The 25,058-nt window shown below is 42.8% G+C and overlaps 1 protein-coding gene and 1 long non-coding RNA gene across 3 annotated transcripts in view; one reads left to right on the top strand and one right to left on the bottom strand.

Moving 5' to 3' along the window:
* Positions 1–544: 544 nt before the first annotated feature.
* LOC310892383 (uncharacterized protein) overlaps positions 545–25,058 on the top strand; it is a 64,701-nt gene continuing 40,187 nt past the window's right edge. The window contains exons 1-4 of the mRNA XM_083820076.1: positions 545–5,348; positions 14,044–14,100; positions 22,359–22,524; positions 24,352–24,463. Of these exons, the coding sequence (XP_083676202.1) occupies positions 5,326–5,348; positions 14,044–14,100; positions 22,359–22,524; positions 24,352–24,463 (358 nt within the window). The 5' untranslated portion in view covers positions 545–5,325. The remainder of the gene's footprint in view (positions 5,349–14,043; positions 14,101–22,358; positions 22,525–24,351; positions 24,464–25,058) is intronic.
* LOC310892384 lies at positions 5,339–12,584 on the bottom strand. Of its 2 annotated transcripts, XR_014578074.1 has the most exons (4): positions 11,392–12,583; positions 7,692–7,767; positions 7,476–7,528; positions 5,339–6,527 (listed from the first exon to the last, which is right to left on the bottom strand). It is a non-coding gene; the product is annotated as an uncharacterized lncRNA (long non-coding RNA). The 2 variants fall into 2 exon arrangements; XR_014578073.1 differs by having other exon boundaries at positions 7,692–12,584.

Raw genomic sequence — 25,058 nt, 5'->3', positions numbered from 1 at the left:
AGAAGGTAGAGAAAGAAGTACAGAGAGAGAGCATAACTCTGAGGCTAAATTAGCAATGAAGATGCTAATTGCCCAGGTGGCAATGGATTTTCCACATCTTCTGAGCCTCAGACCAGTACCTCACACAAAAGACATTCTTGGCTTGTTTCATTTTTCTTTTGAGATCTTTTGGTCATGTTTTGCAGATACACATAAACTGGTTCAGTGACCACTGAACCAGTTGAAAATACTCTAGATGCCACAGCAGAACTTTCCAAACCACACAGGGAAGAAGATACAGCAGCAAGTGGGATGACGGTCCTCCCATCCATCCCTTCCCCAGGAGAGAGTGTCTCTCAGGCCAACAGAAGCAACCATCAACATCATGTTCATGACCAAACTAATGGTGGCACTGGCACAGTACTGGCCTTATGTATGTCTTCATATAGGCTGCTTCATGTCTGGCTGAAACGGAACTTCAGGTGGATTAAAAAGCTGGTCATCCCAACAGGCCTGATGATCTTTTCTAGAGCAGGACATCGTGTTCCATGCTGGCACCGGGAAGAAGAAGCCTCACATTACAATAGGTAAGGCCCATGTGGACAAAGGAAAATGACTAAAACTATATATTTAAAAGAGGGTTGTGTAGTGCACTGTGCACTGGGGCTAGAGGCCAGCTAAGCAGCCTAGCCAGGAACTAACTCTTCAGAAAGTGACACAGACAACACCTACACCTTTGAAAGAATAGGCTCAGAAACCTTCCCTGAAATGAGATAGCGAAAACACAGCAGAAGGTTAGTCTCACATCTTCTGTGGGAAATAAGCATTGTTTAATGAGATACCTCACAGCTCTTGGATTTGTAAGAGCTAGCTACAGAAATGGCCATCCACATAATATTTTACCTGGAATCAGAAATTACAAGAATTGTGGATGCCAGGCATTCAGGTAGGTATTTTTTTTGGAACATCGTAAATGTTGGCTTCAGGCACTGGTAAGGTTTCAAGCTATTTAGTCATTCCAGTGTATTTACTGGTCCCTATTGATAACTCTAAATCAGTGGGTCATATTTTACTCTGATTTAAAGGCTTTTTTTTTCCTTGACAGGTTCTGTTCTGATTTGTTTCAGCAATATCATGTGAATCAGTTTGTTTCACGACTTATTTCCATTAATTCTCATGTTAGCAAAGCTAACCATTCCACAAATCCCAGGATGATCTAGCACCCAAGATACTTATCATGCAGTACAGTAGTTGTATTTAATGCTAAATTACAAATTATTGTAAGCAGCTGTCCCCTCAGTTCTCACCCACCTTTAGGAGTGTTGGAGGAATACCATTCAGTTCTGCTTTCAAACAATAAAGCCTGTTCTTCTAGGCTCTGCCTTCACTGCAATTTTAGCTGTGTCAGTCAGAATCAAATAGTAGGGAAAGACTGCGGGGGGAAGTATTCGCCAGGACCCACTGCACTAACTGCAATATTTCTTGCTTGTTGTAAGCTGAGCTGTAAACTGAGAGGATCTGTAAATTAATGTCTCATCATTGCCTGTCAAGAAAATGTTGATTTTTCTGAACTTGCTTTACCCTTATATATGCTGATCAGGGTCCACCATTCTCCAGAAATAGCTATTCTCACTAACATGGCTACCCCTCTAAGGCAGACAGTGTCAGATGCATTTTTCCTTTTTCTCTACTGGACAGACCCTTATGACAGATCGCATTTTAAACTCGTGAACATGTACAATCTCAAGCTGTTTCCTCAATCACACACCCCTCCAGCAGTTCAATGGGCAGCATTTCAAGGGTTTCACTTGCCTCTTCCCACAGCCCAAGCAGAAGTTTGCAAAATCGTTTTGAAAGCATTTTTCTTCTCAACAGATCTAAAGATGCCTGATACTTCAGTAATCTGGTAAATAGCAAATAAAACTCTTGGGCATACTCCCTTGGTACTTCCACTGCTTTGAAAGACAAAGGCAAATTGACTGCCAGATGAGAGTTCTCCAGTACATAAATCCTTGTCTGCAAAGCCACAGAAACTTTGCACAATGCCTTTATCTTTCCTCTCTTTGACTGTGGTGATATAATGGGGACACTGTGTTCAAACAGCTATTTGCTGGAAAAACTGCAAACACTCCAAAAATTAAACCTAGCACAATTGCATTCAGGCTAATGAAAGCCGGGCCCGTTACGGAGGTGACACTCTCCATCTTGGCGGCGAGGGTGCATTATGGGGCCTGTCAGTCCCCAGCACTCCTGGCTGCCAATCTCCCGGAGGGAGCAGGGCTCACAAAGCCAGTGCCTTCCCGGCCGGGAAGCTGGCCTGGTGTCACCGAGCCTGTGTCACCAAACGGCGGTGGGTGACGGGTGTATAGGGGACAGGATGAGAGCACAGCGTGCTGCCTGCGCGGGGCTGGCCTCCTGAGCCCTGCTGTCCTGGGGCCTCGGTGGCTGCTCTAAGGCATGTCCTCAGGCAGGGCAGCCAGCTCCATCAAGGTAAGAGATAAACGTGTGCTTTTGTCCGTGTGGTCAGCAAACTGTTATACAGGTACTGAAATTGCCCGGTTCTCCCCACAGAGAGAGAAGCTTTACCTCTGAGAGAGGTAGACCGGAGACACAGACTGCTGGTGTGCAAAATACTTTTTCTAAGAGTCTTATGATCATAACACTACCATTTTCTCCAATATTTACATGAAAAACAGTAAAAGCAAAGCTACCTGCTGCAAGTGCCGTAAAGTTTTAATTTTCCCAGATATTTAAGCGAAATCAGGATTTGCTCCCTTGCTCAACCCTTGACTCGTACAGTGCAAGGTGCCCAGTGTTAGGAGCCAGAGTTTGAGAGGGTACCAACCACAGCACATTGCTGGCCTTCAGCTTGACACTAGGTGATGTGGCAGCAGCTACTTACAGCCACCCTCAGTAGTACGAAACCCCTGAGCTGGAGGAGGGACCACTCTCTCACCTACCAGTTTCACTGATCTTAAGGTGCTTCAAATTTAGCCCTGCATGAAGTTATTAAGTTTTACATTTTCAGAAGTTCCTCAAAGCTGTTTTAAGAAAGGATGCAGATGCTTAACAACTGAAGGCATGCAGGAAGCCAGCGTGAGACCTGGGGAATGAGCTCAGAGACAGGGAGTTATCAACCATCACGATAGACTGGGTATCACGGAGGGCTTAAGGATGAGGAGGAGCGTGTGTTCAGCGTGGTATGTTAATAACAACCAGCACTTGAGCTCCTCTGTTTCTGATACAGTTTCCCAAGTGAGCTTCCTCCTCCTGCTTTACAAAAAGCCTGGGTCATATGGGGGTGATGCATCTGCCTGACCATTCAAGCATATGGATTTAACAATGCATGTTAGAGACTCCTGGGAGAGCAAGCCCTCAGAGGAGGGTTGTGCATGCCTGTGGGCACATTACACCACCTTTGTGGGTGCAAACGTGAGCACAAAGAGTCGACGCACTGTTGTCTTCCCACAGACAGAGCATGGTCTGCCTCTAGAAAGTCAGCCACCCAGAGTCACAGAGGATTAGGAACCAGCCCACATCTTCAGCTCATGAACTTGTCGACTACCCATGAAATTTGTTCTGAATTCTCTGTGATTCTGGGTAGCTCTCCCAAGACCAACAGCCTTTTTGGATAAACCTTGTAGTGGAGTGTTTAGCATAGCGTTTGGGCCTCTTACATCATCCTAATTCAAAAGCTAAAGAATAGCAAGGCGCCTGCCAACTAGCCAAAATAAAAACAGCAGCAGCAACTCCAGTTACCATTCATTTCCATGTACACCACAGCTATGTGCAGCAGCCCTGCAGCTGCTGCCGCCGGCAGCGCTGCCACCCCGTGCAGGCGGCCGTCAGGTGGTGGGCAGGATGCTTTGCTGGGCCACGGTCCAGGCTGGCGCTGAAGGTAGGACCCAGTGCCACTGCGGTCTCTGGGTCTGCAGGGTCAGATGAACATAAGACAGAGAGTTCTCTGCGTTCCAGCTTCACAACAGGAGCATAATTAAGGCTGTAAAAGCCATTGATTCTTTGATGCCTGGATCCCCACTCATTCACCCATCACAGAGTCTTCCTTCCTCTCCTGCTCGATGGCTGTTGAAGCATTTTTCCAGCCAAGTGACTGTGGTGGGAGTTGGAAGGCAGATCCCACCCAGATTGCCTCCTCATTCAGGGAAAGAGAGATTGTGGAGGTCTGCATCTTGCCCCAGTTCAAATGTAATTATTTAATGGGTTATTTAAATGATTTATGAAGAAGGGATGCATGGAGAGAATGAGAAACCTATGCCATACTTAAGTTACTGAGTTATCCTTGCTCAAATTTTTAAGTAGGAGGGAAAATTGAATTTGGTCTTCCAGATCCTGAGTGAGTTTAAAATGATAAGCTATAGACTAAAACCACCATGGGCTGTTTGCCTGACTACCTTATAACCCCGTCTTTCTCTTAAGGAAAATGGGGAAATCATCTTCCAACCACCCTGAATATTTTTCTTTAACAGAGTGACTACTTGGTTACTTTTCTTGTAACCAAATATTGTACCTTGGTTTGGAAAAGTTATGAATAACAATATTACCTCCCACATTTACATTAAGAATGAGGAAATATTTGGCTGTCTGGTTTTTCTAAAAAAAAATAAAAATAATAAAAAAATTTAGCTTGCTAACATTTTTTCAAGAAGCAAAATCCGATAAAATAAAATTTAATGGAAATGAGCTTTTGTCTCTTCAGAGAGAAGAAATGGCTTTTTCAATAAGCTATATCACAAGCACACAGTAACAATATAACTTAAAATAATTAAGTAAAAGATGTATAATCATAGCAGATAACACTGGCAAATACATTCTTCTATTTGTTTGTAGAGATCCTAGCACAATAGGTGCTCAATATTAATCAGGGGTATCTGAATTCACAACAATAGCAATGTGTAAGAATTGCTATTACAATGACAGCCTGATGCACAAAGAGATAACATCTTACACCAGAAGAAGGCTACTAATCACAACGAAGCAGACAGCAAAAGACATAAGGGTATGCTGGATCCTTCTTCCTTATTAATTGGGAAAAGATGTTCTCTTTAACACTGCAGACTTATTTCTTTTGCCCCCAAGCATCTTTTTAGCTTTCTAGAAACCTTAACAAGAGGCTATGTATTCATGTGTGAGGGTAGACTTAGTTTCAAGTATTTTAATCGTGGGTTAATTCGCTTCTTCCTGAATTACAGGTGATGGACTTCTTCGTCTCCTAAATTGCAACAGAGGTTAACACAGAAACAGAAAAAAATCTGTGTAGAAGCAGCAGTGCTTTACAAAGCCATATGCTCCAAGGTTCCTCAAACTGTTAATCCTCAAGCATGTAATATGATCTTAGCCCATTTCAAGAGGTAAGTACTTTACAGACATTTCATAACTCTCTATTCATTCTCAGAAATTCAACCTAGTAAGTTTTACAGTCCCTCAGCACCTAGTGAACTTGGAGGGCAGCAGAGCTGTATGAAGAAAAGGACGTTATCCACAAATTGGACAGTATTACATCCAATAGCCACCTTCTTTTGTGGATTTGGACAAAGTGTAAACCATGGTTAGAGAAGAAAGAGAGAAAGAGAGAGAGAGAAAAAAAAGAAAGAGAAAAAGAAAGAGAAAGAAAGAAAGAAAGAAAGAAAGAAAGAAAGAAAGAAAGAAAGAAAGAAAGAAAGAAAGAAAGAAAGAAAGAAAGAAAGAAAGAAAGAAAGAAGGAAGGAAGGAAGGAAGGAAGGAAGGAAGGAAAGAAGGAAGGAAGGAAGGAAGGAAGGAAGGAAGGAAGGAAGGAAGGAAGGAAGGAAGGAAGGAAGGAAGCAAGGAAGCAAGGAAGGAAGGAAGGAAGGAAGGAAGAAAGAAAGAAAGAAAGAAAGAAAGAAAGAGAAAAAGAAAGAAAGAAAGAAAGAAAGAGAAAAAGAAAGAAAGAAAGAAAGAAAGAAAGAAAGAAAGAAAGAAAGAAAGAAAGAAAGAAAGAAAGAAAGAAAGAAAAGAAAGAAAGGAAGAAAGAAAAAGAATCATATTTGGCAGGCAACCTTTCCTGAAAACTGACACATTTGAATGCCAGATTCTCAAAGAAAGCAAGTAAGCAAAGTTGGATGGAGGTGGAATAATCCCATTTAAATTCAGTAAGACAGACCCTTGCTGGGTATAACTTCTCAGAAAAATGGCTCAATACCCATGCATCTATTTTTCTCAAATGCTCCTTCTTACTATTGATTTACTCTTGCCTGCAGATGCTCAAGGCTCTGTTTTTGCTTCTCTTGTTAAGTTCTTGAAGGAAGGGGAAAAATAGCCTGTTTATCTTCCCAGTTATCAGAGCAACTGCCAGGCAATTATCTGTTGGAAGCAGTTAGTCTCATTATGAGTGTGTGAGCTTCTACAATAGTCAACATTTTCCAAAAGAAACATTCATTGTCAGATCACCTTCTAGGTCATCATCGTCGGGCTCAGAGATGGCACCACGTACACGGCAACAAAAGCAAGTCAGCACTTTGCCCAAATGTGCAGCCAGCACTTTTGTCTGAATGAATCTTTCCAGCTCCTTCCTGCAACTCAAAAAAAAGCAGTCATTGTACAGCCAAGGAGAAAAATCGCTGGTGCCTAGCACCTGTGCGATAGCTCCGAGTGCATTATACTTATTCAAGTTTGCAAATAAGGGCTGCTACTGTGATTCCTGAACAAAAGGAGCTATTAAGATAAGTGAGATGCTTGCTCCCTTTCCTGCCAGCTGAGCAGCATCCTCATCCCCGGTACCTCGGGAGCCCCCCTGCCTCCCTCTCGCCCTGACGGCCCCAGACACAGGACGAGCTGCCTGGCAGCCCAGGGTTGGAGTTCATCCTTTCCTCTCTTCCTGATCTCATTAGCATCAGATTCAGACAGGGCTGCTCCATTCAGAGCGCTGGCCTCAGCCTGGTTTGGGGGGTCTCTAATTCCTGTTTCTGGCCACTGTGCAACCAAAGAGAAAGCAGGGGGTGAAATTATCCGACACTGCTCCTTTCTGAGGGAAACAATGACTCCTGGTAGTCAAGAAAAATGCCATCATCTAACGAAGCTCTCATGAAAAGTACGCATTGATATTTTGGTGAAGCTACATACTCAGGAGTTAGTATTTCTCCTCCCTGAACAACTTTATGGGGCATGGCAGACTACAAGGTAAATTGTGTTCATCCCAGGCTTTCTGATTCCTTCCTAACAAGTTGCAAATAGGTAGAAATGGAGAGAAGGATCTTGTGGAGATTATAATCATTTAACATCCAGTCTTTCATAGGGACTGACTTGGTCTTTTCCACACTGGAATGAAAAATCACTCCCAATGATGTTTTAAAGCATCTTTTTTTTTTGATATAAACATATATTATATGTATATTTTCAAAGGGATTTACAAACTTCATGTAGTAACCTCTCTTGAAGATTGGTATGTGATAGCATTTCTCTTTGGAGAAAGAAATGAGGAAACAGACATTTATGAAGGCGTGACTCCCTTTTCTCCCTACCTTTAAATGAAGTCAGCATCTGGCTTGGATATTCTTACATTCTTGTTGTATTTCTAAGATAAGAAAATAAATGATAAAACAGTTATGTGAGTGATATGCAGATCTCCTGCCCAGCAGTGTCTAGTTCCTGGGAGGTACCTGAGCTGACAGCTGGAAAGCCCAGGTTCTGTGCCCAGCAAGTTGTCCAGGTGTTGTGCATGAATTTGTCTTTCCTACCTGTTTGGACTGCAGGGCTGCTTGGTAAGGGACCTCCTCTTAGTGTGTACACAGTGACACAATCAACGTAATGAGCCTATGAGACATAATTCTCCGTTACATTGTGCTATATGCCGTTAACTCGTGGTGTTAATACACTTTGTATGCACCATGCACTCTGCTAAGGGACTAAGGTACTACATGGTGTTACATGCAGGACCTAATTTCAGTTTTTATATAGGTAAATGTCACTTAATAAAATCAATGTGCTGACATTCTCATCAGGAGAGATTTCAGGCATGGCAAGTGACTAATATTGCTCAAACACTTGACCTTCTTCCTAAATCAAGAGATTGACTTATTTTTCTTTGTTGCCCAGCCTTTGTTCCCTAAATCAAATGCAATCACCTTTCTTTACCTATGTATGTGTATCAGTCTTTGGCACCTCCTGTAAATTCCCCCGGCTTCTTCATTCCCGCTCATCTTTGAACTGTTAGGATTGGCTTGGGAAAAAACAAAACTCTTGGGACTGGCTTTTGGAAAAGCTTCTATTTCAGTTTCTCAGAGGATCAAGTCACTGGTGAACTGACCATGTCCCTGAGAGGGAGCTTCCAGAAGCAAAATGCATTTGTTCCTTAAAATCGTGCTAACTCTGCTGCTGCCAGTAAAATACCAGCCAAGGCTCTTCTGACTGCCCTTCTTTGTAGAAGAGCTGCATAGAGGCTTCCTGACACCAGAAAAGGAGCTAAAAGAAAGCTGCTGCAGTTTAAAAAGTATACCTCTACAGGTGTAAGTCCCCCTTTCGCAGAGGAGCTGAGAAGCTCCATTCACATTAGCTGTGCATGTGAGTGCCCATGTCCCCGCTGCAGCCCCGCTTTCCTCTCCGCAGCTCCTGTGTATATCAAGGCACAGCTTTTTGCTATTTAAATAGGCTCCATAAGGAACAAGGTACCTTTCAAGTTTTAAACAGAAAAGCGATCTTCAAAGCAGCCCAGAACCTGCTTCAGGTAGGAATGCGAAGGGATGGAATAAAGAGTGTGGGAGGCATGGTATTATTTTGGAAACAGGGAAATCCCAATTTTATTAACATCTCTGAAGAATCCAAATCTTTTTGCACCTGGGGTTTTCCCAGGTGGGATGGGGAAATACATTTTTCCATTTGGTAAATACCTGAATACAGGGCCAAACTGAAAATTTGAGGTGGAAACAGAACGTTTCCAGTCTGAAAACTACCTACCTATACAATATCTGGGCTTCATTCAGGATTCCTGCACTTCATCACCGTGCAGGCTCAGATTTTGCCTGTTCTTCCCTGCCAAAGTGTCACACTTTTGAGTTACATGACTTGCTAATAATGGTTTATCACTCAATATTAGCTTTCACAAAAACACAATGCCTGGCACCTGGTGAAGACTTCAGTGATACCTAAGAGTCTCCCATGGTTGTGGTGGAGAGCTCTAGGCCTAACATAGGAAATCCTGATTTTGTTGCCCCCTGTGCACCGGAGGTAGGGCAAGTGTGTCTGACTTACTGCCCCAAGGCTGGTGGCCCCTGTGTGGGACGTCACCGAGGCACAGCATCTGGCCTGGGAGCTTGCTCTCTCCCCCAGGTGTTGCCACCGAGGGCCCTGGTTCTCAGCTGAGCTGCTGCTTCCCAGTGCGCAAAGAGGCCCCAAGCAAAAGTGACTCTCTGTGTTCATCATACATCGTAATGGAGCGCCCTACAGCCCCGCTTGCCTCTCAGAAGAGGGAACAGGCCAAATTACCTAACGTGCCTCACAACCTGGGGTAGCCCTGGCTGGTCCTCCACGTAGCAGTAAATTAAATCAGAAATTCAAGGGCAAAGAGTAGGGACTTCCAAGAACAAAGCTTTTTATTTTTAGGAGCCACTTTAGATGTCACCTCATGCTTGCAGCCCATGCCTGCAGCACAGCCACCATGCATTCACAGTGCTAGGTAAATGAAATAAAGCAATAATAACAAATAGATGCATTTCAATTACTAAAATGTTCCCATGCACCAGGCCACAAGCTTAAAAACTCCATCTGTTTATTTAATTGCAGTTTACCAGGATCATGGTAATTAGAGATAAAACAGATCTGTTAGATTATCCAGTTTACTTTACTGCAAGAGCGGTAACTTAATAAGACATATTAACATATTAAATTCATCCTGCCCTAGATCTCAGCCAAAATGCAGAAGAGATAAGATATGTTAGTGCAGTTTGCCTTCATAATAAAATGGTTGATAACTGCTCTCTTTTGGCTCTCAGGGCTCCTGTGAGTCATGTTCAGAAAAAGCTTTTTTTGTCCTTGTTTTACCTGTAATCTGAGCTTTGCCACGCTGTTCGGAGCACCTCCTGACCATATTGCTCTGGATGTAATTAACTACGGCATAGGAGTTGGGTTCCCGATGCAAATAATCTCCCAGAAAGTTACCCTGGGTCGAACTCATGTTTCCCAGAGCACTTGCAAGAGGATTTCTCTCTGAGCTACAGGTTGCAGCTGGGCTGTCTCTCGCTGTGTGCTGCTAAGTGCTTAGACTGGCACTTTATTATCAGAATAGAACAAATCTAGGCTAATGTGTGTAGTATAAAGAGTCCCAGGGAGCCAGGGCTCCTCATTCTCCAACCATTCTTTCCAGTTTTTCTGCTGTTGCACTCCGGATAATTGCAGTTTAATTGGGTGACATGAAATGAAAACTGTGTCCACATTATCCAGGATTATCTCTTTTTCCTGAAGCCTGCCACCAATTGAAAGGAGCCCATTTATCAGTCCAAAGAGCTGTGCTCAGTTGCTTTTACGAGCTGGGAAGAGTGTGAGAACAGGCTGGAAATGGGAGAAAAGGACTTGACAGCTAAGAAAAATTATTTCAGTTGTTTATCACGAGGAAAGTTTATCTGATTCTTTACAAAATGATATGGAGGCTCAGAGTGTCAAGCCATGAGTAATGAACATTGACCAAGTTTGCTTCCTCAACTTGATGTGCTCAAACACTGCCTCCCTTTTGTGTGGGCACAGATCAACTTTAAAAGCTTCTTTCAGGCAGCATGAATGCACTTCATTTTACCAAAAAGAACTTTGTATTGATAGCTAGGAAAAAGGAAGGTTGTTTAAAAAGGAAGGGTAGACAATCAGGACAAAATGAAGAGCTTTCAGTTTCCATTATGAGCATGTCGCTCTATTCTTCTCAGCTGTTTATACATTCCCAGCACAATAATGCCTCTTTGCAGTAATATGTTTCCCCTTTTACACTATTCATATTGAAAAAAAGCCCTCACATCATGACCACAGTAATAAATACTATAGAAATGTGGGTATAATGTCAATTTGCATTCTGTGAGAAGATCAAGGTAAACCTAAAGGCCAAAAGAATATTCCACTAATGCTCATTCATCATTCTACAGTTCCAGGTAACAGAAGGACCTTGTCACTACACCGCACACCCTTTCAATTGCTAGTGCATCTGTGTGAATATTTTAGCCTAATGCACTGATTGTTAAATAGAAAGAGCAGTCTTTGAAATTGTCTACTGCACTCAAATCCCTAGCTGCACAAGGTCTGGGCAGGAGTGGTTTCTATTCAGAAGGAAATAGAAGGCTTTAGTTCGGTAAGCACAGTGTGTGTGAAAGAGACTGAGGATATTAGGAGTTATTAAATTAAAGTTTTCAAAGAAAAAAGCTCGCAATCTATAAATGGCTACTGTAAATATACTGTACATACCTCACATAGATGAATGAAACCACAGTAGTTGTCCAGGCACTTCTGATCATAAATCTTGCCGAGAGAAGGAATCTGAATATATACATACTAATAAATTTCCCTTTTCCATCACTTATGCCTCCTTAGATCATTGGTGAGCCACATTAATTACCACTTAGAGCACACCTCTACACAGAGGCACTCTCGCAAGCATGCTCACGAAGGCAGAGCAGAGCAGTCTGTCCATCCCCTGGCTTGCACCCTGGGCCAGATCCTGCTCTTTCTCCTTATTGACAAGACGTTAATGTCGAAGCTGATCCTGAGCCTGTGGACGGCAAATGGAGAGACCTTCCATCATCTGAGTGGCCCTGGGACCAGCCCCCTCCATGTGTCTGTGCACTGGGAGTCCTTCAAGAAACATACAGAATACTCGGAGCTTGCACTTCCACTTTTTAATACTTAATTAACTTACATGTCATGCTTTGGGGCTTAAGCCAATCTCTAAGTATTAAAGACAGGAATGAGACTTAATGCAAGGGACTTTATTCTGTATTTGCCCACGGGGAATTTGTACACATCCTTGGTGTTTTGAGTGCTTGCTGCTGTGAGAGGTTTGCTGCTGGATGGGGTAAAGCTCAGGGAAAGTCTGGGTTGACAGCCTTGGTTTGCCTGTAGGGTGCTGAGTGATGGTAAGTGATGTCAGCGTTTGGAAAGGCAGAATAAAAATATTTTAAAATGTCAGAGATGTGGGTTTTTAATACTCAAAAACAGTGGCGAGATACCACCTAATCTTAGTGTAGTCAACAGCACCGTAACACCTGGGCCTGAGTGGTGACTATACATATGAAGGAAGACAAACTACTCCGTATCCAGCCATAGTCCATCTAAACTCCTCTGTCCCAGCTTTGGTGGAAATGGAAGCTATAGAAAGCATAATCCATTCCACCTTTCTAGAGGTTAGCTGTGGAGGCAAGCCATGAAGGAGCTGGAATTTCATAAAGTATATGCAGGTGCTCAGGTATTTACTAATCAATTGTCACAGAGCAAACATTTTCACAATTAGAAACATGAAATGCGTACTCACGGGAGGATGTATTTTTAATGTTTATGGATTTCAGTTTGAGAATTTGTGGCAAGTAGAATCCATTTCTCTACTTTATCATGCAAATTTACCAAAAACCATATATCTTCTAAATATTAATTGGGGGGGGGGGGGGGGGGTTGGAGGGGGTGGGTGTGTGCACACTAGGAAGCCAAATAATTCACTTTACATTACAGCACATAGCCAAATACAGGGAGATGAAAGTTGTCTTTATCCATTGAAAATGAACACCTCCCCAGCTGGGAAGAGTGGGAAATGTTTATCAAAGCCTGATATTGTGTGTCTCCCAGACAGCATTCTCTTTTTGTGTACAGCAGATTATAAGTTGCTCCCTCCTCCTGGTGTGTGGCCGACTACTTTTTTTAAAGATCTGCAGGAGTTGCCTGCCACTCAAAGCTGTATTATAATTTATCTTCTCTTTACTGATCCATATTTTCTGTACTTGGGAATCATGGAGGTCAGAGCAATAGTATCCCAGCCCCTGACTCACAGAGAATTTGTTCTGAGCCGCAAGGAATTGGAAAGGGAAAGCTGAAGCCAACAGGGAAAACAAGGTACAATAGTATCATTAGTACATTGTACCTAATGGACCAGAGAGGGTTTGAGGCAGCTCCGAGTCATAACTTCTGGTTTCTTCCCTCATCTTTGCACCTGCCAGTGCATGCATGGCTGTGGAAATACCATCAGAAGCAGGTCACTACCTTTTACAGCTGACAGGTGGGAAGGGATGCTCAGCTGACTCCCGTGTACAAGACACAAGTGACAGATGCTGCAGCAACAGGAGAGAACACCAGGAGGTCTGGGACTGTGGGCCAGGAGCCTGCATGGTACTTTTATACACATAGTATATAAAGCCTAATGATGGTTGTACAGAGTGGTGATGTAAATAAGATGATTGCACTGCTGTGATGGACTTTTGTCACGTTTTTTTTTTCTCTCTCTTTTTTTTTTTATTTCTGGTCAAGGTGTGCAGCCTGTTATATAACCAGCAATGAGAAATTTACTTTGCTTTTTATATATGTTTCACTAAGAGCCAGGCCAGGTATATGCCACTGTTATTTTTTTCCTGTTTTCAATAGAAATAAGTTATGTCAGGAAAATTTTACAGCTATAAAGTGGAGCGTGAATAAGTCAGTAATGCCCAAATTAAAGGTGACCTGCAGCTATTTGTAAATATGCTCTAACACATTCCTTTATGCTGATTATTCGTTGAGGAAATTCCATTTCATTTGATACACGCCACCTTAACTGAAAACTAGGTTGGCCCATTCACTCCACTTCTCTTTGATAAGATATCATCCGAGATGAAGGGAAAACAATTCTGGTATTATGAAGGACAGGCAGCAGGATAATCTTACTGAGACATCTATTTCAGCTTTGTGAATGGCAGCGTTAGATTTTGCTAGCCCAAGCTACATCTTTTCGTCAGAATTTCCCTAACTTCCTATTTTACTGAGGTTAGCAATCCTTAAAATCATAAAAATCTTTTTTACACGTTTCCACATCTTGACAAAATCTGGCTATTTTTTCAAATGTATTTATGTAAGGGTCTTTGACATCATAATTTACAGAGCTCGGGAGACTGCAGTAGTACCCAGGACAGCCCCACCAACATACACGAGTGAAAGGTAAGTGGTTTGTTGTGCTGCCAGCCCATATCTTTGTAGATGAATAAACATGTGCCTCAATATAGCAAAAGATATAAGCATGCTTCATCCAGTCTATAATTTTGAATGACTAATGTCTGTAAGATGTGTTTTATTAAGAAGGGCAGTTGCACTACCCTCTGCTTTGCTGAGCTGTCTGTACTTTTAGGTGGATGATCTTTCTATTTTCATGCAACACGCTGCTATTGAGAAGCAGATAAAAAACAAAATTTACCTCTTTGCATAATGTATTTCTGTAGCTTTGCTGTGACTGGGTCTCACGTCCATGGCCTGTCCATATGTATATTGAGGATTTTCAAAGGAGTTTTAAGGGTCACTTACTAAGGAGGTGTGAAATGATGCTCCTGAACCTCAGAAAAGATATACTGTTCTTCTGATTTTCACTTACATGAAGGGCTGCCTCTGTTTTTTAATAATTAATAAGCTGTGTCAAAAGTGTGGAGTGAGGAAAATACAGTAAGTGCAAAATAGTTATCTATAGCATTTACAGATCTTTAATAAGACACCATCTTTCCTTGTAAGTTATCCCGACATTCATAAGGTGTAAAGCAGGGTACTCTTCATTTTCAGAAACATTAGCTGACACCACAGCAAGCGTGACATGTTTCATAACATGTCTTGGCTGCCTTCATTGCTGGTTCTTCACTAGACTGCATGCAAACTCTCTTCAGCTGAACCGTGGGTGCTTCATGAGACCTGGCGATGAGTCAGAATAGCAAAAAAAAAAGGGGGGGGGGATTTCTACAGGAGCCAGGCTTGTAAATCCCACTTTTGTGGGAGAACCTCATACAGTAAAGGCTTGCAGACGATTTAAGCTGCAAGCTTTCTAGACCTTTAGGGTGGCTGCAGATTCTAATTCCAAGTCACCTATTTGCAGTGTTGAACAAACCAAGGTATTTCCAGCAGTGGGGAAAAAAAAAAAAACTATCTGTACCACGTACAGGACTTTGGTAAGACCTCATTTTGGTATGTACAGTTTTAGGCATAATGTTCATGAAAAATCAATATCACGCAATCAGAGAATTATTAGTAGGAAGTGTTTCTTTTCCCATATAAGGATCTAGAAGAGACTGGCTTCATTAGCTCATTACAATAAGATGCGATTGATCTCTGTTGTTGATGTTTACCCCTCTGACATATTTACAGAGCAGAGTTACTTCACCTAACGGGAATGTTGGCAAAAGAACAAATAGATATAAGCTGGCCACAGTAAACTTTGCCTGGAAAAGGGGGTTCTCTGCTCTCAGAAGGCAGAGAGTTTGGATCAGTATTTTATTTGGAAGAAGGTAGGCAAAATACTAGCAGCACTTGAGATGGACTCTCCGAGTCTGTTTAGCAGCTTAAGTGGCATGTGAGCAGATGACTGAAATGAATGACATGTCCCTATCTGCCCTATATTTCTGTATTTTTTATAACCTTCCTTATTCTTTTTTTCCCCTTTTAAAGTCATTCTTTTTGTCACTCTTGCTTGTTAGGAGGTAGGTAATTTAGAAGACAAACAAGGAAATGCTGATGGATGCTACATGGCATTGTCAGTGCCCAAGGATTTGAGTATGCCTCCAGCATTGTTCTGCACTAAGCCATGGCACTGTGAATATCTAGACACTGAATTTGACCAGTGAAAGGTACTTTGGATACTGCTTTTTTCTGTCACTTGTGATGGGACAGAGCACGTCTGTGACGTGAGAGGTCAAGAAGTTTCCTGCCTATCTAGATTCAGTCAGCTGTCTTCATTGCAGGCAGTGACAGGTCAAGACAACTGAGGCATCACCTGATCTTATTTGACAGAAGAGATAAAATAATGAAGTTGCCACTTAACATTTATACTCTAGGCACCTATCAAATAAGAATTGCACAGGAATCAACAATCCTATAACAAATAGCCCCACAGACTGCAAATCTTACTGTATCTCATTTATGTGTACATGCTGGAGTTGTCATACTTGCTTCAAACCATGAAATTCATAAATCAGGATTTGAAAAGGCATACATTAGAGTTGGTTTCAGATAACAATATTATGAGTTAGAGATGAAAGGGAACAGGTTGGCCAAACATCAATCCAATCCCAAACTCCTCTCTGTTTTTCTCCAAAAAAAAAAGAACACATTTATCCTTTTTCATCCAATTTCACATTTTTAAAGAAGATTTGAAGACAATCACCTACAGAATTCTACACATTGAAGGTACCCCTGCTTGATACCTTCATGTCAACTAACTTAGTTCTCTAAAGTGAAAATCAGCTGAGATCCCAGACCTCCAAATTTAAAATGCTACAATGTTGATGTTTAATGTTAGCTGGGTGTTTCAGTTTTCCATTGGGGTCAATGGAGATCGTGACAGAGATGTCACTGCATAGACAGAAATGTCTGATGTCCTTTGAGCCTGCCGTAAGGTGTTAAAGATATTGTCATAGTACTGCTACATACAACCAGGATTACTGGATACTGGAAGGGGCAGCTGGATGGAGGCTACTCGTATCGCACAAGTGTAGGCAGCTGAATCCCACCCCTAGTCAGTACAGTCAACAGTGTCTACGAGATTATTTGTCGCATTGCAGAGATGTCATGGTGAAAGATGCCTTACATTTCCATGGGTTCAGCCACCACTAAGGATGCAAGTACTTTCTTCTCTTTTCTGTCCCCTGCACTTCCCCGTTCCACTGAAACACTACAATATATTGCTGCACAATAGCTCACAGTTTACACTATCAAACCCCACTTGTAATCTTTTTTTTTTTTTCCCACTGCACCACTTGCTCCATTTCTGTTGAAAACACCCTACCCTGTTTCTTTGTTAGACTCAGAGCCATGGAGACATCTTTCACTTTTCCCTCTCGGCCTCTTGCCATACCCAGGCTGTCTTCATGTTCAATTGTTTCTTTTATACTGTCCATTTAAAATTCATTCTGATAATAAAAGCATTCATCCACACTTTCAAAATCTCATAATTTCTGCATTCGTCTTTGAAACCTACTTTATACCCCTCCAGTTCTACCCTGGCACTATCACTGTTAAAAAATAAAAAAATAAAAAGCCCTCCTGGGACAGATGTCCTCATGACCTTCGAGAAGTCTTTTTCCTCTGAACCCAGCTTCTAACAAAAGAGCATGGAAGTTTTTCGTGCTCACCTTCCTGTATCTCAGGCTTTTTTCCCTGCCAAATTCCTCTTCATTCTCTTTATTACAGCAGCACTAACCTTGCTAGTCCCTTTGTGCCTTCCACACACATCCCTGTGTCCCTTAGCAGACTATGGAAGGGCTTTCCATCCTCTTCTCTGCTAAGTGTGTCCTGAAAATCCATTCTTACAAAAGACCTGCAAACATTATGTCAAACTGAAAACTTTCTCTGCCCTTGTGTCACGTCCTGGGTGTTGATGGAGAAGATTAGCCACTTGCCGTGCACAAGGCTGCAGTGTCCATTCAGAATGAGAGCTCCAATTGTAAAACGGATTTAAATTGAGGCAGTAGAGCCATAGAATGGAGAGATCTAACTCATATTAAACCTATGAAGTGCTTCACATTTTGAAATCTGCTGCAAGACAGTCTCCCGCTGGGTAGTACAAGGGGTGGCACTGGCTTGTTACCGCCTGCCTTAGTGCCCAGGGGTCACCCCTTTCTTGGGATGCGTATGATGCTCTACATCATGGAGCTGTCTCATTGTTCATATGGGGGAAAGATGCAATGTAAAGATGGCAGTTATTGAAACCATACTGAGATCACATTAAATACCATTTACTGCTGGATGTACGTGGGAGTCTTTACAGGGTTGCAGCGATGTCTCTGTGCAACAGGTTAGAGGTCAGACAACGTGCATTCATGCTATTGAGAAATTTGCTGCTGATATTTGTAATAACTACCTGGCTTTAACAGCAGTTTCTTAGCTTGTCAGCTTGTCAAGACAGGGATTGCATTAGTCTCCATAAACTCATCTAGATGAAGCCAAACAATGCATTTTTTTAGAAGTGTTAGGGCAAAATGATTTAGCTCACATTTAAAAGCTCAAGCTGGGGCTGGGCGAATAATAATTTAGCATTGCAGCTTGTACAAATGAATCCGGTGCTCCACCTCTTCTTCTTTTTATTATTTACGGCAGTACCACCTGTCTTTCACTCCGGGCTCGTTAACACTGTGTCATCCGGGAAGCGCCTCCAGATTGCTAACTCACGCCTGGGAACGTCCGCAGAACAGGCTGTTCCCAGCCCCTGCTCCCCAGTTTTGTGCTGCACGTGCTGGGACAGGACCTCGGCAGGGCAGGAGAGTAGTTAGGTAGCGCAAGCGTCCGTAAGCCTACGCTTTGTGCCTTTTCATCTGCCTCAGCTATGGAGGCTTTCTAGTACTCCGAAGCATAGCTGATGGTGACTGTTTCTCTTGAGCTTACAGCATGGAAATCAACAGTGCTACACACAGCTTACTTAAGCCTCTGCTTGGGCAGAGACCCTCAGATGCTTGCCAGCATGCATTTGGGCTAACACATTTCAAGGGAGGAAAGGGTGGGCTGCAAAGCCTCCATGCCCTGCACGAGGGTCCCTTAGTTAGGCAGCAGATATCTGTGGGGTTATCTTGGAAAAGAAAGGGAACAGGAACTTCCCTGTTGTGGGCATCACCTCATATTTCATAAAACTATTCTGCTTTTTAAGAAATGGCTCATTTTTTCATACCCGATAGCTATTCCAGAACTTCATGACTCTCAAAATCCTCTGAGTTTTAGCTGAAACTTAGAAAGTATCTGCTCAACCTTATTTATGTTTGTGCTAACATTGTCCTTTAAATCGCTCTCCTCCTGCCCTGTTCTTTTCTCCCTTGATGTATTTACAGACAGCAGTCACATCTCAGCTCTGTGTTGTTGGGCTGAGCCAGACCAGCACTTTTAGTCTCTTCCTTTAAAAGAGGATCTCCATTTTCCCAGCCATCAGGGAGCTCTCTGCATGCCTTCCTCCCCTCTCTCGGTCCCCTGCCCACAGCCCACAGGACCAGCTGCACCACTGCCTGTGTGGCAGCGATGGCTGCAGCATCATGGGCACTTTTGCCCCGATTTGGCACCTCTCTCCTCACTCTCTGACAGTTCTGGCTCTAGTCTTTCCCTGGATTTACTGGCAATGCCTTGACTGTTGCCTTTGAGATCTCTTCTGTGGGCTGAAACCAGCCAGTTGACCAGCTAACATAAACAAGTCCTTCTACTCCTCACTTATTTCCAAATGGAAATCTCCAAGCTGACAGCAGAAATTCTTGTGAGAAATCCCCCGGCTCCTGCTTTTGCATTTCTTACTGCATTTTTCATCAGGTTTCTGTTGGCCAAGCCATCCTTTTTTTTTTGTTTGTTTGTTTGTTTTTGTTTGTTTTCTCCTCGGGATATCCCAGTCATTCTGTGCATTGATGATGTTGTCTAGTGAGGCCAACAATTAGCTTCTGATGACGTTGAGCTAATGTCATTTCTACAGTAAGTGATTTCATTCAAGATTAATCTTGCTTGCATTTTGCACTGCTGGGTGCATGTAGCAGCCTGGGCTCACCCTAGGAAGGTCAGGAAGAAGCACATCAGCCTTCCTTGAAGGCCCACCTGAACCCCCAGGGCAGGTGTTTTCTCTTTCTTTAGGTCCTGGAGTCCACAGAGCTGGAAAGCTCAGTCCTAGAATTAGAGAAAGCACAGCAAAAGCAAAATGACTTTTCCAGGGCCACCCGTGCAGCGCTGCTTTTTCCATGGGAGGGTAGGAGGGGGTCTAGTCTGTAAAGCTATGAGCAGATGCAGAGGACCAGATTCTCTGGGTTAGTGGTGGATCATAAAGCAGATTTTCAATCTCTTGATGATTCCCTTGGATTTTACAGTGAGGCTGAACCTCTGCAGATCCCTCTGCAGCTAAGCTATATCAGGCAACTCCAGATACTTTATGAGCAGCTGATAACCACCCATCAACCCGCCCTTGAACTCAACCAAGGGTAGCAATAATGAAGGCATCTGATACAAAACTACTCCTTTATGTGAGATGAGTGACACAGAGGGACTGCAGCAAGAATGGGGGCCTGGCCTACAGGATTTGAGTTCTTAGTGGCTGGGACAGTGCCACCACCCTGGGCTAGAGTGCTTTAATTTTTGTCATGGCATCAGGCTCATCAACCAAGGCCATTTGTAGCTGTAGGTGTCCAAAATGTTGCCCATGAGAAGGAAGGACAACTGTTAAAATACAACCAGTGGCCTCTTCAGTCAAAATGACTGACCTCAATGCATGCAAGATGCAAAGAGTTCATTTCCAATATATGTGATGTGCATTTTAATTATATTTCTAAAACTTTGGTCTTTTGGGTTAAAATCTTGGCTTGGCAGTGCCCACCTCCTGTTTTCACATCGCATTTGGTCTGCCAAATTAGGTCTGGGTTGCCTGACAGGCACAGCTTCAGAGGGGACTGATTTTTGGACGACAGAAGACTAGCACCTTCCCAGACCTATCCTGCATCTCCTCAGCCTCCAGCCATACCTGCAAACCTTCCCCGGGACATTTGTCATCACATATCCTAGGCATTTAAATTTACCTCACCGTATGCTCCGCTGCAAACACAGGGCAGCCTCCCATTAGTTTGGAAACAACAGAGGCTGCGGCGAGACAACGCCTGTGGACTAATGACCGCCAGCGTACAAATAACCTCTCTGTTAAACACGCAACTCAAAATACACACTTCCGCACTCTCCGCAGCTGAGGAAACAAGAAACCATCACCTTGCTTGAAATCATTCACAGGCTGTCCCCCTTGCTGGCCGTGGGAGCGCTGTGATGGAAGAGGAAGTCCCGCTCCACCCCGCTGGCACGCAGGCTTTCCAGACCCCCCTCGGAAGTGTAGGTACAAATTAAAGACACGCTTTTCCTTGGCTGCAGCCAGGCCCTAGGGATTGCTGCTAGCACTGCAAAACCTCTTCTGCAAGCCTAAATAAATAAAGATAAAAGACAGGGGGAATGTCCATGGGAGTAGGATGTGGGGAGATGGCTGGTACAATGGGGAGATACACAGCATGGAAATTTAGCACGGCAGCCTCAATTTCTGTGCTGCTTTGAGCACAAGGTTTTTTCCGTAATAAGTGACAAACATAAAAAATGGGCGTTCTCAAGGATGGCCTACACTCCCCCTTTCCCAATAAAACAAAGAATAGTTTGCCAAGATAAGTGACAATTACTGAGATCCTTTTTGAGACCTATTCCCACCAAAACTGAAGTCCCATTTTCCCCAAGAGATAGCTGCAGGCCCAGATGCTTGGACTTCCACCTCCTGTCCCCACGCAGATGTACAAGTTCCTACGGATATCAGGCAGCTCCCAGCATGACTGTTTTCAAGGCCAGTCTAAACTCCCCATTGATATTAACTCACAACCGCTCATGCATCACATTAAAAAAACAAACAAACAAACAAACAAACAACTATGAGTGCACCCCTCAGCCTTGCTTTTCAGATGCATTTCTTTCCACCAGACAAGCTGTGCATTGCTGCTGCACACCCACTCCGTGAGGCTCCAGCAGTCCGGGTGTCACGGTGTCAAGGCTGTGCTTGCAGCCTCGCTTTCCCTCCTGCTACGAATGCAAGAGCCACTCATTGTAATTTCTTTTCAACATTGCACAGGGATAGGAGGAAAGTTGCTTCATTTGTGAAACACTAAGCAACGTGATTGCATGTCAGGGCCATCAGCATGCTTCTCCTCAACTTACTAAAAGGAGCTGTCCTGAGGAAACAAGTGCTCAGTGCAGCATCCCTGCATCCCTGCATGGTATGCTCCCCTCACTGCAGGTCTGCAGCTCTGCCCAAAGGAAAGTGAATTATTGCCATAACACCAAGGAAAAGTGTTCTTGGGATCCTTCAATTGCTTCATGGAAAAAGGCTTTTGTGTTCTATTATATTTGTCTCTATCTGTATTTCTGTGATCTTCAGCAAACAAGTTGGAAAGTAAAGCCCAAGCCTCCTGTTTGCAGGGTAGCTGGCTAATCTGATACTCTGCAGCAGGTGGAAGGACTGGACTTCTTTTTGGTGGGACTGGGATAAAACTGACTTTGCGTAAGAGACACATCAAGACCCAATTTTCTCTCCTACCAATAGGGAAATAAAATTAAAGGAATACAAATAAACCCATAATTCAGCACGCTGCCTTGCAGATGTTAATTTCCTCCACACTTGTTGTAAAGGAAGCTTAAAAATGCTCGAGTTAAATGGATATTTCTGGCATGACTTAATTCTAATCTTTCAGGTATCACAAAAACAGCCAAAAGATACATCTGTCAGAGAAATCTGCACGTGGCCTCTTTCAGGCTGGAGCCTGCAAGCCGTGCTGGGACAAACGTGGCGCTGCCTCACCAGGACTTCTGCAGGGGAGCGGAGCGGGGAGGAGCTGCTGGCGGCTACCAGATGGGCATGTGGGTATCGGGCAGCAAAGGGCTGCACGGTGTATTTGGGGATTGCTGGATGGTGCCTGCACGCCTGGAGCTGGTGCATATTTCAAACCAGTTCAGGAATCTTTTTCCAAAAGCCATTTTGATCACGTACTCCCCCTGCTACCAGTCGAGGATACAGAGTGTGTGCATGGGGTGATCCGTGAATCCGTAGTCTCTAAAGGGTTACAGCGAAAAATGTCTGTAGAAAATCGGCTTTAAAATGTTATACAGCAAAACATGTTATTGCTGGTAGTTGAGTCAGGCTTGATAATGCATTTCAGGCTAAAATATTTCTTTGATTGTCACAGAAATATGTGGAGAGCCAAGTGTTTGCTTTCAGTGTTCAGAATATATTTGGTTGCATTTCATTACCAGAGGCTAATTGTCTGAGAAACAGTTTTCACATCCAGAAGTCCTGATGTGGTGCAAAAAAAAAAAAAAAAAAAGGGACTACTGGGAACCAAGAAGCCTTATGTTGCCGATTACTTAAAAGTGAAAGGATTAGTAGTGGCAGAGCGTATTTAGGCACTTTTTGAAAGAAATGCAGGTTAGTTGTCGGATTGATGTGGGTGCCCAGAAATTCTACCCAACACCAAAGTTAAGGCACCACGTGTATCCTGGCTGTTTGTTTATAAATACCTCAATAGCCGTTTTCAGTAAAATATGGAAATTCCTTCATTCTGCAGCCGTTCTCTGTTAGATCATTAAGCATGTCAATACCGCTGAACAATCAAACAGAAAAAAAAAATGGTTTAATCTGCTTATGCTGGAGTGCTTATTTATTACAATCATTCATCAACAAGACCTGAAAAAAAGGGTTTTGATTATATCCATTGGTTAAATACCGCACAGTACACAAACGTGGCAAACACAAGAAAAAGATGGGCATACTGCCTGATAAAGAATTACACTGGAAGTGAAAGGCTGACCTGCAGTCTGCAAATGTTAATCATTTTTACACCAAAGTGAGTGTAACGTTTCTATAGGGAAATTACTTCAATCTGGTCAGTGCAAGGAGCAGTTTGTATAATCGGATTGCAAATAAGGTTTGATCACATTCCAGCTTAATCTACTCTCTGAGCACCATTTACAGCACTAAATCAAACACTGGGAAGCTGCAGGTGCTGCTTTACAGTCATTACACCCAAGGGGCAGGGACTTGGTAATAAACAGCAAATAAATTGAAGCACTGACTTGCCTGCTACGGGGCATTTCTAATTATCCTCTAGTTTAGCTGGAAATTGTCATGCTCTCATCACAGCCTATTTTAACTGCTGCTGAATAAGTGTGACACTTTTAGACTGAATTAACTGAGAATATGAAGAAATGCTTTTTTTTTTTTTTTTTTTTTTGGTGGGGTGGGGATCAGAAGTAAGTTGCTAGGATCCAAGGAGAACATTTGTGTTTTCATGTCCCCACACTGGAAGTAGAAACATAACAACTTTAAGCCTCATATATTTTAATTATGGGCTGAAGACCTACCAAAATGAGCAGCACTTATCGTGATAGCTCACACATATTACCGAACAGGCTGATAAGTGGGGCTGCAGCCGCCCTGTTGTAGTTTATCCAACATTGCTGGTAGTGATGTCCCAGAACATAGCAGGAAAGTGGATCCCAAGAATGAATGACAACTAACAACAAAACACACTGTTGCTGTGATAAATTTAATAATTATAAGGAGAAGGGAGGAAGACAAGACCCCTGGCTTCTAAAAAAAAAAAAAAAGAAAAAAAGTTGTTTGGAAATGCACAGATAATTGCAACGATTAAAAGCCGCAAATATCTTATCCATTTGTGATATCTCCAGATCCTCCCACCCAGGTTTCATTCTAGTAACTTGTCAACACAAGTCATATTCAGGAGGAATGCTGATATAAAAAGACATCTCTACTGGGGAGCACGGCACCGTGGCAACAAAGGTATGCAATACACCTTGATGAGAGGTGATGTGGCGATCGTTTTCTGTACTTTTAAAAGGATGTGTGATGTGTGATCCCCTGACAGCAGCAGTTATGAAGCTGCTGTATAGCTCAAGACCAAATTTAAACAATTTTTTTGTGGAAGCAGGGAGACACAACAGGGCTGTGTGAGGAAGCTTTCCAGCTTTTCCAACTAGAAAGAAGCTAGATGGAGCTAGCTTAGACATTATCTCTTCCTATTTTAAAAAGACATCATTGTGTAAATTTCTGAACTGGATTGAAGTTACAATTTACAATCATATTTCCACCCAGACATGGGTGCTTTTTATTAATATACTGTGAAATAAGATTCAGATTCTTTAGGTAAATTGTTTTCCCTAATGTCCTTAAAATAGTATTTAACAGATAATCATAACGAAACCACTTGGATCACATCCGTGCAAACATTCTTCTTCCACTTGCTAATGAATAAGAGAAAATAGAATAATCCTCAGGTTTGCATCTTTTAGGAGTGTAAACAATTAGCAGCTTAAATGATTTATTACAGGGAAAAAAATGTGTAACTGGCGGTTTTATGGATCTCAGCAGCTCCACT

This window comes from Anser anser, assembly GCF_964211835.1.
Source record: "Anser anser genome assembly, chromosome: 1".
NCBI lineage: Eukaryota > Metazoa > Chordata > Aves > Anseriformes > Anatidae > Anser > Anser anser.
The sequence above is the reverse complement of the archived record's forward strand: the minus strand, read 5'-3'. Positions and strand labels throughout refer to the sequence as shown.